The 12,837-nt window shown below is 53.2% G+C and overlaps 1 protein-coding gene across 1 annotated transcript in view; it reads right to left on the bottom strand.

The window, feature by feature from the left end:
- PTH1R (parathyroid hormone 1 receptor) overlaps positions 1 to 12,837 on the bottom strand; it is a 77,257-nt gene that overhangs the window by 40,078 nt on the left and 24,342 nt on the right. Inside the window, exon 2 of the mRNA XM_039548332.1 lies at positions 4,372 to 4,477. Within this exon, the coding sequence (XP_039404266.1) occupies positions 4,372 to 4,477 (106 nt within the window). The remainder of the gene's footprint in view (positions 1 to 4,371; positions 4,478 to 12,837) is intronic.

The following is a 12,837-nucleotide window of genomic DNA, read 5'->3' as shown; positions in this document are numbered from 1 at the left end:
TTCCAAGACCTATTTGTCTGCTCTGTGGATATTCCTCAATAGGACTGGGAATTCTTGGCCCATAAAACTTTGCGGGTAGAGGCCACATCCCATTTTCAGCTCCTTCAAGTCCGTCATGGTTCATATCCATGCCTCTGAACTCCCTCACACTCCAGAGGAACACTCTGGTCCATGATTCCATCCTGAAAGCTCTCCTGGTCCATAATTCCATCCTGAAAGCTCTCCTGGTCCATGATTCCATCCTAAAAGCTCTCCTGGTCCATAATTCCATCCTGAAAGCTCTCCTCATCCATGATTCCATGCTCAGAGCTCTCCTGGTCCATGTTGACCCCCCAGTTGGTGTCCACTGGGGCAGTGACAGCTTTTCCAGGACAAAACTGTGCTGGGAATATGTTCACAAGGGATGGTTTGGGGTTTTTGTGGAATTTGGGGCACATCTGCACTGTTGAGCCACAAGGATGGAGAACAGAAACTGGGAGAAGATGGAAATAGCTGGAGAGAATATGGATTTATAGAGGGCTGGGGTGTTTAGGGCTCTGGATGCCTTTGTCTCCATTAATTTCTGAGGTTCCTGAGGCTTCTCCCAGCCTCTGGAAGCTCCTGGCATCAGGGAATGGTGCTGGAGCCTCTGGAGAGGAAACCAGGAGCAGATTTTGGGGTTCCTCAGGCCCAGGGAGAGCCTGGAATCGGGTCTAGGTCCTTTAGGGACAATGAAGCCAAACTGGGATGCACAACCCAGGTAAACAGACCCAGATTCCCAACTAAAAATAACACCTTTCCTGGGAAAATAAGTTTATTTATTAAAAAAACAACCCAATTTGGAGCTGCAACACCTCGGGCTCAGAGAAAGAGTTGCCCATGGCCTTTGCTAATGACAGGGTTGTGCAAAAATCCCGCTTCTTTCCCCACAAAACGTCCCATCTCCTTTTCCAAACCAGGGAAAGACAAGCTTTTAATTCATGGATTAAAAAAAAAAAATCAGGCCTGATGGCTCTGGGCTGGGAATTTCACTTCATCCCCTTCCAGGTTTAACTTTGGGGTGGCATCAGCTGCCCACCAGGGCTGGGATGGAATATTTGTGTAGGGAGAAGAGAAATGTTCGGGTTTCCTGTTCTTTCCCAAAGGCTTTCATCTGGAGACTAAATTTAAGGGAAAAAAGGGGAGGGGAAAGAAAAGAGAAAAGGAGGAAACCAAATGCTTGTGGGGGAAGGGGTTTGGGGTTTTTTTGGTTTCAATTTTTGGGTCTCCAGCCCTCAGTGCCTCAGCCAAAGGTGGAGATGACGCACGAATCCTGATGGGGCTCTTTGGAAGCTCCTGGAGCGGCTCAGGCTCCGCTGCCCACGGCACAGATCCACGTGGGAGCCACATGGATCAGGAGCCAGGGCTCAGGGACACCTGGGAGGTGGCCAGAGCCATCCCAGGAGGAGAGCAGGGAGCTCATCCTCCCGTAAAGCAGAATTTTAACCTTTCTAGAGAGAAAAAAAAGGAAATTTGGAGCTTGTACACGTAAACAGCGGCTGAAGAAAGTTTGGAATTTTAGATGGTTTTAACCTTTTTGCCCCCTAAGACTTTGGAATATCAGCCCTGCCAGCCAGGACATGTTCCCACTCTCCGGAATGGGGTCAAAGACTCTTTTCCTATGACCCCAGCGGTGAGGAGTTTCCCTGGAGAGATCCCCCTCGAGTCCCAAGTTGCTCCTTGTTGCCTTGGGTCAGGAATTTTAAGTAGGAACTTTCTCCTTTCCCAAACATCTGACACCCCCGGGCTGGCAGCAGGGTTGGGCCTGGATTGGAGCTGCTCCAGGATGATCCCAGAGGGATTCTGGCTCTGCAGGCAGATCCCTTCCAGCAGAGCTGAACTTGGATCTTTTCCTTCACCACAAACTTCTTAAGAAAAGCTGGAGAAATCCCACCCTTGGATAACTGTGGGATGTGTTTTCCTTAGGATCTCCCCAAATTTCTGCCTCATCGTGGGCCTGTCCTTTTTCCTTCTTTAGAATGACAAACCCAGCATGGATTTGACCATGGGAAACCAGTGGAAAAACCGCCCAGGATTTATTTTGCTCCAAACCAACCCTACTTTGCCTCATGCACTTTTCCTTTTAAATCCTGTCTGCAAATAGGAGCTGGAGCGTCATAACTGGGGAGATCGTTGTCCTTCTCTGGTTTTTCTTTGGGATCTGCAGTGAGGGAAGAGGTAGCGGGATGAGATCCTCCCTCTGGATGAGGAGGCCACGGATCTGCATGTCCCTGATCCCAAAACAGACACTGAGTCCCAATTTCCGGATTATCCAAGGAGGAAAGGGCTGGACCCAACCACTTTCCCTGTGTCCAAGGACATCTGAAATCCCAAAATCTGTGGATGGCAGCTCCTCTGGAAAGTGGGAAGGACTTTTCCAAATTGGAAAACCCTCTGTTGGGACCACAAACTCCCTAGACCATCTCAGGGACAGTCTGGGTTCCCTGCCTTGTTTGGAAATTCCTAGGGGGAATTTCTGGGCTGCCAAATCCTAAAAAAACATTCCTTGGGAAAGGTTGAGGGGGAATTCATTCTGCCTTTAGATAAGTGCCAATTAATTGGATCCAATTCCCCTCTGCTAATGAAGGTTTGAAGTCTCCAAAACCTTGGAATCCAGGTGATTCCTCCTCTTGGACCATTTGGGATTGGATTTGCCGTAGGGGATGGAGCAGGGAGCCTGAGGAGCTCAGAGCAGCTTTTTCCAGAGGCAGGAGTTGTGTCCATGGGATTAAACCACCACGGGTTGGAATTTTTCTCTTCCAGCCCCAGAGCCAGGTCTCACACCAGCACCAAATCCCTGGGATTTGCTTCCTTTGCTCTGTCCACGGGGAATGAGCCCAAAACCTGGCTGTCAATCACATCCCTGTCCCTGCCCACCACGAAGGGGGATCGATCCCAAATGCTGCCTCAAACCTGGAAAAGGGGCGCTGGAGCAGGCCCAGGTGGGCAGGGAGACAGCAGCAGGAAATGCCTTTGCACATGTGCTCATTAACGAGGTGTTAATTGGGCACGGGGTGAGGGGACGGAGGAGCCGAAGAGGATGTGGCTTGAGGTTTTCTGATGGAAAACAGGAGGCTTGGAATCAAAGGAAAGCTGGGATTTCACAGCCCCTTGCTGGCCTTTCCAAAGGCACCAGGTGGCAAAGCTGGATTTGGGGACAATTCCCTCTGTCTCCCGGTTTTCCCACAGCACTCCCTGAGGGAAGAGAGAGCTGAGCTGCAGGAACATTGTGGGTTGTCCCATTTTTCCGTGGGTTGTCCCGTTTTCCCGGGAAATCGAGGGAAGTGGGATGGGACACCCACCCTGAGGGGTGCAGGGTCCCTCAGCTCTCCAGGAACGAACACTTGGGAATGTGAGGAAAGGAGCCGGCGGGGGGTGAGGACTTTGCTCCCTGCATGAGAGAGTTCCCTCCTTCCTCCTCCCTCCAGCCCCACAGCTGGGAAGGATTTTCCAGCCCAAAATAGAAAGGAAGGGGAAGGAAGAGGCTCAGCTGAGCCTGGGCCCTTCCGAGGAGAGAGAGCGCGGAAGGAGAAAGGTCTTGGAGCGATGTTTTGTTTCCCTGATCACTGCTGCAAAGGAATTTTGGGATTTGGAATTGTGGCTCTCCTCTGGAACAAGTCCAGAGGATCCCACGGAGCTGCTCCCAGGGCTGGAGCCCCTCTGGAGCCAGGCTGGGAGAGCTGGGAATGTTCACCTGGAGAAGGGAAGGACACAGGGAGAGCTCCGAGCCCCTGGCAGGGCCTAAAGGGGCTCCAGGAGAGCTGCAGAGGGACTGGGGACAAGGCCTGGAGGGACAGGAGCCAGGGAATGGCTTCCCAGTGCCAGAGGGCAGGGCTGGATGGGAGATTGGGAATTGGGAATTGCTGGCTGGGAGGGTGGGGAGGGGCTGGGCTGGAATTGCCAGAGCAGCTGGGGCTGCCCCTGGATCCCTGGCAGTGCCCAAGGCCAGGCTGGACATTGGGGCTGGGAGCAGCCTGGGACAGTGGGAGGTGTCCCTGCCCGTGGGATGGGATCTTTAAGGTCCCTTCCATCCCAAACCATTCTGGAACTCTGTGATCCCAAGAAAGCTGGTGGTTGATGCTCTCTCCTGCGAGATCAGGGCTGTAACTCCACAGCTTCCTCATCCTCCTGAACCCTCGGCATTTGGAATCCTGGAGCAGAACAAGTCTGGGACAACTTCGCTTTCCAACCCCTCGCGCTGGAACCTCCTCTCCATGGCCTATCCTGAAAAACCAACGCTTTGGGGTCCTCCAGCTGCCTCCCTGCTCCGAGCTCTGCGAGTGGGGCTGAGGGAAGGGCTGGGGGTGGAGCAGGGATGGATCCAGCTCCAGCCCGGAATTTGGGAACACTCACCGTGCACCTTGGGCACCTTGGCTTTGAGGTGGCGCTCGCACTTGGCCTTGGCCTTCAGCAGGAGGAAGATCTGCTCCTCCTTGGTGATGACATCGTCGGCATCCACCTGCAAGGAGGGGACAGAGAGGTGAAATTCCAGTTCCAAACCCTCCTGTGCATCCATGATTTCCTCAGCCTCGCCCTGGGAATCCCGGTTTGCTCTGCAGTTGTGTCCCAAGGAGCTCTGTGGAATTATCATCCATGGATGTGGCGACGGAAGCACGGGCTGGGAGTGCTCCTGTCGCACACATTCGCACGTGGAAGCGGGAATTCTGGGATGGAGAATCCCGGATTGCAGGGATGAGGCTGCACGGGGGAAATTCTGGGATGGAGCATCCTGGATTGCAGGGATGAGGCTGATAATCCAGGAGGAAAACATTCCTAGTAACTAATTTATGTCAAGGACTCCTCTCCTCTTAGGAATTACAACCTCCCTTGCTGCTTCCTCCTCGGCACGGAGGTTCCATCCACAGGCATCAGGCTCCATAAAATCCTGCCTGAATCCCAGGAATGTGTGGAGGGGCCTGCCCCAGGCAGGGCTGGGAGCTGACAGCGTCTCCCACCCTCTGCTCCAGGGAGAGCTCCGAGCCCCTTGCAGGGCCCAAAGGGGCTCCAGGAGAGCTGCAGAGGGACTGGGGACAAGGCCTGGAGGGACAGGACTGGAAAACGGGATTCGGGTGGGATATTGGGAAGGAATTGCTGGCTGGGAGGGTGGGGAGGGGCTGGGCTGGAATTCCCAGAGCAGCTGGGGCTGCCCCTGGATCGCTGGAAGTGCCCAAGGCCAGGCTGGAGCAGCCTGGGATAGTGGGAGGTGTCCCTGCCCATGGCAGGGTGGGAATGGGATGATCCTTTGGATCCCTTCCAACCCAACCCAGCTATTCCATGATTTCCCTGCACTCCCCAAGACATCCCTACCCCGAACCCAGGTTCCTTCCCTCCTTTCAAGCTCATTCCCTTTGCCAAGCCGGTAACAGGAACCAGCTGAGGGCCAATTAACTCCCGACAAAAACTCCCTCCGAAAGACATAACGAGGGTTAATGAATCCCAGCTCCCAAATAAACCGGGATGCGAGTTCCCAGCGGGCTCCCAGGGAGAGGAACTGGGGGCAATGGACTTGCAGCTGTGGAGTTCAATCTGATAAGGGGCTGGGAGTCAAACAGGAGTTGGGTTTTCGTGTCCTTGGAACAAATCCAGGCTCGAAACCCTTCACACGCGGGAGTCGCTTCCAAACCGCGTCCACGTTAATGGGAACAACTCCAGCCCTTCCCAGATGTTTGGCCTGTCCGCATTTAAGGCACCATCCCTCGTTTCAGCTTGGATTGGGAACAGAAAAGCTCGGGGTCAGCTCCTGCTGGCGTTCGGATCTGTACAAAGCCGGAGCGATTCCGCCAAAGCTGGAGGAGTTAGGCTGGATTTAGAGGGATGGGACCTCAGGAATTCCGAGCGATTCATCCCAAGCACGCTCAGCCCTCGGCTCCTCTGGCTGTGCTTGGAGGGATGCACAGAAAACCCATTTCAGTTCCCAGAAATAAAAGGGAAAAATCTCCAAGTGCTGGGCCTGGAGCTGGGCAGGGGCAGAGCTCCGAGCTCAGCTCAGGTTTAATTTCCTAAACCTGCCTGATCCTTAAAAAAACTCCACCAAAACCAACCCCACACTCCCTCCTCTCCTCCCAAAAAATGGTCTAAAGGATAAAAAAATCCATTTAGGGCCTGACTTTGTGAGTTTCCCCTCGGCCAAAGGGGTTGAAATGTGAACGCGAATAAGTTTATAAATTTATGGATTAAAACAGAGATTTTCACTAAATCCTGGGATTTGAAGACATCAGTTCTCAAAAGCTGTTAGGAAAACGACGGAATGGTGCTGGATAAATCCCATTAAACATCCAGGCTGGGAGCTGGGGGTCTGGAATTTGTCATTCCCTCTGTCCCAACTCCTCGTGGGGACATTTCAGTGCCTCCATGGGGCTGAAAGATCCCCAGGGACTGAGGATTATCCAACCCTGGAATCCTCAGATTTGGGATCAAGGGACAGCAGGTGGGACAGCACAAACACCCAGAGCTGGAAAACCCGGAGCACCTCTGGAGCTTCCAGCTGCTGGAGGAATTTTAATTCCCTGACACCACATTTTCCTGATTTTCCTCGGATTTTCCTGCCCTGGATCTCCTGATTGGAATGCAGAGCTTCCCTGCTCCTCCTCCCAGCCTGGCTGTCCAAGGTTAAAGGAATCCACGGGAATGTTTTCCTCGCGATGCCTTCCTGATCCAAGGCACATTTGGCTCTGGCTGGGCAAAGCTTTCCCTTGGAAAAACAATCCCAACACCTGATCCCAAAACATGCCAGGGGGCGGCCTTGCTAAAACCATTAGGGATCATTTGTGCCGATCTTTGGGAATCTGGAGATTCCCAGGCACCAAAAGAAGTGGCTTCACCTCCAGGAGTGCCCTTCAGTGGGGCTGAAGGATTTGGGAATGAGTGGGAAGTGCTGGGAGTGAAGCAGCCGCTGCTTTGGGGGGGATTTGGATCCCTTGGGATGGAAGGAAAACAGGGATGGAGGTGCCAGGATGAGACGTCCATAGGATATGGAGAAAGGAGGGAAATTCATCCCTAATTTGCAGGATTTTAGACTCAAAAAGAACAAGGACTAAAAAAAATCCCAACAAATCCCACCAGGAGATCCAAACCAGGATCAGACAAATGAGCAAAGCCCAAATCCAGCAGGAGCTGGGAAAATCCGGACTCTGGATGCACATTCCAGGGCCAGGAATGTCCTAAACTGCTGCTGACCCCTCAAGTGTCACCTCCTGGAACTGGGCTAGGATGGAAAATTGGCCCAAAAGGGATAATTTCATCAATATCCATGGATTTCCTCTCTTTTTAAGGCCACAGACCCCCTGTGCCACGCTGAGAATCCCAAAATCCACATTAATATCCAGGATTTCCTCCAGTCCAGCACCGTTTATTCCAGGAATTCCCTGCACTTGCTGCTCAGGACAATGAAAAAAGGAAATAAAAGGAATTTTTCATCCCAGTGAATCCCAGAGCCAAAAACTCCTCAAGATTCCCATCTATAACATTTCCCATTCCACTGATTTTTTTTCCAATTCCCACGAGCCTTCGCCTTTTTATCCCCCCAAAAAAATCTCTCATCCTGAAGAACACCTTTAACCAAGAGAAAGGAATAAATATAAGGATCTATTTTTCCCAGTACTCCCTGCCTTGAGAGAAAACTGGGAATATCCAGGATGGGATTCACCAAGCTGAGCTATTCCGTCAGAGCTCCTCTTACAGTCTCTACCTGCCCAGAGCAGCTGGAATTTATTCCATCCTCAAACCAACACCTGGAATAACTTGGATCAGCCTTTTTGGGTTGGTTTTTTTTTTTCCCATTAATTGGCCACTCAGGAGCCCTGGAAGGATTTTTGAGGAGGAGTTTTTGCCGATGGGAATTGTGGGAGCAAGAGGAGCATCCAAGGGAAGGCAGAAACTGTCCCAGACATGTCCAGCTCCCAAATCCAGCTGTTTTGGAGGAAGAGGTCGAGGTTATCCTGTCCCTGAAGACTTAATCCCTCTAAAAATCCCTCTAAAAGCTGCCAGCAAATCCCTTTAAATCAGCTTTCCCTAAATTTCCTCTGCAGAAATTCCTGCGCTGAGTTTCTTGGCGTTCAGTTTTTCCAAGGAATAGCTTTATCCCGAGGGATGCGGGAGCCCGGGGGCTTCACAGGCGCAGCTTTTCCCTTCATTCCTGCAATCCCACCCCAGAGCACCTGGAAGGGATGGAGGCTCCTCCCTGCGCTTCCCAGTTTTCCAATCAAATCCCACCTGCTCCTCTTGCTCAATCATCCCCTCCCCTCTTCCCAGTGCTGGGTTTTGCTGGAAAATAAAAGTTACTCTTGGGGAAAAGGTCTGGGAATGTCGCTTTTCCCTCCGTGTCCGGAGAAAGCAGAAATGCCAAAGGGAAGGGGACACAACGACTTTATCCCGAGGCTGTAAAATTCTTTTGGATCCCTTTTTCCTCCCTTTCCTTGCCCCTCCAGAGCCCGCGGGGTAGGATGAGGATGTCCTCTGGAATTTCCATTCCCTGGCCGATGTCCCAGCCACGAAAGCAAACCCCAAACGTCCCCGGTGAGGTCCCGCTCATCCTCGTTTATGGGCCCCATTTTCGGGAAGAACGAGGTCCTTTCTGTGCCGCTTCCCTGGCAGCAGCTCAAAAAGCAGCTCCAGGCAAACGGATTTGTTGGGATTGAGGGCAAGGAATGCCGGGATCTGCTGGGAGAGCACCGGGTAGTAGCTGGGAAGGTGAAAGGGAAAATGATTCTGGAATGGTTTGGGATGGAATGGACCTTAAGGATCATCCCATTCCAACCCCTGGGCAGGGACATTTTCCACCATCCCAGGGTGCTCCAAGCCCTGTCCAGCCTGGCCTTGGACACTTCCAAGGATTGAGAATCCACAGTTTGCAGTCAGCACCAGCCATTTATCCAGGAGAACTGAGATTTACGGTGCCTTTCCAGGAACAGGAATTTAGGGAGAACATTTGTCTCTCCCAAAGGATTTCCCACTTTCCACCCCTGGGGCAAACGAGGTGGGACCCAAGAGCTGAGCTATGGAAAAATCAACTTCCGACAGGGATGTCCTTCCCAGGGGTCAGAGCATGGAGCTGGTGCAGAGGGATCAGCAGGGATCGGAATTCTGTTCCTGGATCACAAACAACACCCCTCGCATTCCGCGCTTCAGGAATGATTAATCCCAAGCCAATTGTCTCCGATATTCCCATGAATCCCATCCTGTTCTCCCCTCTGGTCTGGAGAAGGCCTGGCCTAGCTGGAGACATCCCCACTTCTCCATAACTTCCATGAAACGAGCCAAGCCTAACTCAGCTACGCTCGAGATCAAGGACTAGACCTAGACCAAGGCAGGATTAAATTTAAGCTGGACAAGCGGATCTGTGAGAAATTCTGAGAAATTTGGGATTGCTCCCGGTGCTTCCATGGCAGCTGAAGGTAATTCCTGACTCCCGTGGCTTGGAGACTCCAGCTTTCCCATGGGCAAATTATCCAAAGGTTCTACTGAATTCCCAAAACAGCTGCTCCGGATCATGCTGGAATTGATTCCTTTTTTCCCCTTTTTTTTTTTCCATTTCCCTGGTTTTTCGTCCTTCAAAAACACCAACTCCTCACCTTCCAGCAGCCCTGACCAGGAATCAACACAGGATCACTCCGTGGCCTCAGGCAGCTCAGGAATTTGGGGAGAGAGGCAAAATCTTGGCACAACTTCCCTGCTGCAGCTCGGAGTCCTGGGATACCACAAACCCTTCAGGTCAGGATAACCTGCTCCTTTCCCTGGAGCATTTGCTCCAACATCCAGCTGCACCCTCATCCCAGCAATTCCCTTGTCCAGAGGCACAGACCTGGAGCAGCCCTCCCTTCTTCCATCCAGAGAAATCTAGCTGGAAGCAAAACTCCCCCTTCCCATCCTTGATGGCCCTAAAGGGGCTTGGGGGATGCTCCCGAGATATTTCTGCCGGAATGGTCAATCCCACATCCCTCCCCGCTGCCCCAGCAGGGATTTGGGATTGACTCCTGCCAGCCCACGGCTGCTGGTGGGATTGGACCGCAGGGAGACGCGGAATCCGTGCCCTGGGAACGCTGTGCCAAGGCCGTGGAACACTGTGGGCTCCAGGCCACATTCCCGCTGCTCCGTGTGTGCCAGGAGCCACGGCTGGGAGCGGGGAAACCCCGGAGAGCTCCCAGTGCCAACAGCTGCTCCCTCGGGATCATCCTCGGATCATCTGCGTGGGACACGCTGGGCAGCACGGCCAGGACTGAGGGCACGGCCCAGGAGACACCGGGGACGGCAGGGACGCATTCCAGCATGGATTGGGCAGGGAATTGTGCCTCAGGATGGGAGCTGCCGTGGTGGGGGTGGGCCTGTGCCCATCCATTGACGCCAATGAGCTCCATATCCCGGAAATTTGGCTGTCGGGGCAGGAAAAGAAGGATTTGGGGTGGGAGGGGTCACCTCCAGGGCTGGATGTCACCCAGGCAAGGCTGGTGTCATACGGGCGGTTCCCTGGCCAAGGTCGGGAAGGATCCCGGTTATGGATCTTATCCAGGGCAGGAATCCCAGCCACGTGCAGGGAATCCCATTTGGGAAAGGTGCTGCGGGTTCGTGTTGGAGAATCCAAACATCCGGCACCAGCATGGAATGGTTTGGGTCGGAAGGGACCTTATGGATCATCCAGTGCCACCTCAGGGACAATTCCCACTAGTCCGGGATGCTCCAAGCCCCGTCCAACCTGGCCTTGGCCACTTCCTGTCTCTTCAGATTCCCAGCCTGACTCCAGCTCCTGGTTTCCATCCATCTCTTGGAACAACAGATGCCTCAGTCTGGTCAGTCCCTGAAGGTTTCTTATTTTTGCCTCCCTGTTGGATTTGCTTGGAAAATCCCCTGGATGTTTCCCTGTGAGACTCAAGGCTGCAGGTGGTGACGCCTTTGCTCCATGAGTCAGCGCTCTCCCGATCCATCAGGGACCCAAATTCCGGGGCACGCTGCTGTCCCAGACTATCCATAAACACAAGGAAAGCCAGGCTGAGACAGATCTCCATGGAAAGCATGGAATAAAGGAGTGGGGTGAGGGAGATTATTAGAGGAAATAACACATCCTACTGCTGAATCATGGAATCAGGGAATGGTTTGGGTTGGAAAGGACCTGAAGGATCATCCAACATCACCCCATTCCGTGGGCAGGGACACCTCCCACTATCCCAGGCTGCTCCAAGCCCCAGTGTCCAACTTGGCCTTGGACACTTCCAGGGATCCAGGAGCAGCCCCAGCTTCTCTGGGAATTCCATTCCAGTCCCTCACCACCCCCACAGCCAGGAATTCCTTCCCAATATCCCATCTAACCCTTCCTCTATCCCTTCCACACTTGTCTTCCCAGTTGTAACTGTGTTTGGAATCGTATCAAAAATATCAGACAAGTCCAAATGGCCCAAAGCCTTTTTAAAGTCCCGTTTTGGGAGGATCCAGCTGATCCGTGCACGTCCCACTGGAACTGGGCACCTCGGGTTGCGTCTGTGCCGGCCCAGATCTGCTAAAAATATCTGGGATTTGTATTCCTGCTGGGATGAGTGATGGCTGGGGGACCCCTCTGGCTCTGGAGCAGCACCCAGACCCATGGGCTGCCCCATTCCTTCCCTCCAGATTATCCCTGGATATGGGATGAGCCCCATCCCTGCTCTGCTGCTGGGCTGGGGCCACACGCCGCTGGAGGCGAGAGGAGTTTAATCCCGAATGAAATCCCAAATGAAATCCCAAGCGGATCCCAGCAGGGTTCGCTTTGTTGGAGCCGGCGGTGCCTGCAGTGCCAGGAGTGATTTATCTCCTCCTAAGCCAGACACGTAAACAGCGCCATGAATCATTCCCTAAATCATTCCCTAAAAGTGCCTCTTTTCCCTGGGAGGCCGTAAAGGGAGCCCGGGATGAGCTCACAGGGAGCGGCTCCGCCACCCAACGGGGCTCGCTCGCCTTCCTGCCGCTCCTCGGCACCCTCTCCACGGGTCGTTCCCAGAACTGCTCTTCCCAGTTCCCTGGCTTTTCCCTGGTAACTCAGGCTTTATAAAGCCAACAGCCCGGCTTAGGCAGGGACAGATGTTCCTGATAAGCCACGGCCTCCTTAAAAGTGTTGCAACCGAGTTTTGCTTCCAAGTGCTCCCTGCCGGAGCCAGAGCTCTGCGGTGGGAATCATGGATCACCTGGCGGGAGCTGGGATTTATTTCCTGCTGCTGCTGCTTTCCCTAAAAAAGCCACTCATTAATCACCAAGTGATGGGGACCCCCCACCTGAGATTCCATCACCTTTTCCAGGACTAAGGATGTGCTGATCCCTCCGGCACAGCCAAAATTCCCGGCTACCCGTGACCTTTTCAGCACGGACAAAGGCAGATCCTCATGATTTATGGGAAGGAAAAAAAACCCCAACAACAACCCCGCACTAAAAATATCTGCCTGTATTTCACCGTCCCAGCTGAAAGCTTTTCCAGAAATTCCCTTTGGGTTCCAAGACAAGGCCCATCCACAAGCCCGTAAAACAAGCAATGAGTTTTTGTCTGGACGAAAACAGGGGTTTTTTGGGATGAGGTTGGCGCAGGGATTCCGACAGCCACTGCTCACATCCTGCTTTGGAGGCTCCACCTGGCTGTCAACAAGAAACAGAGGGAAAAGAATTCCATAGGAATCATGGGGATGTCGGGGGGCTGGGGGAAGGTGAGACCCGAGCTGGACTCATGGGATGCCCCATCCCTGGAAGTGTCCAAGGATGAGGCTTGGGATGGTGGAAGGTTCCCTGCCCATGGGGTTGGGAATGGTCTTTAAGGTCCCTTCCAACTCCAACCAGTCTGGAATTCTGTGACTCTGGGATCAGGATGAC

This window comes from Corvus cornix, chromosome 2 (assembly GCF_000738735.6).
Source record: "Corvus cornix cornix isolate S_Up_H32 chromosome 2, ASM73873v5, whole genome shotgun sequence".
Taxonomy (NCBI): Eukaryota; Metazoa; Chordata; class Aves; order Passeriformes; family Corvidae; genus Corvus; species Corvus cornix.
This window is presented reverse-complemented; position numbering and strand designations above follow the sequence as displayed.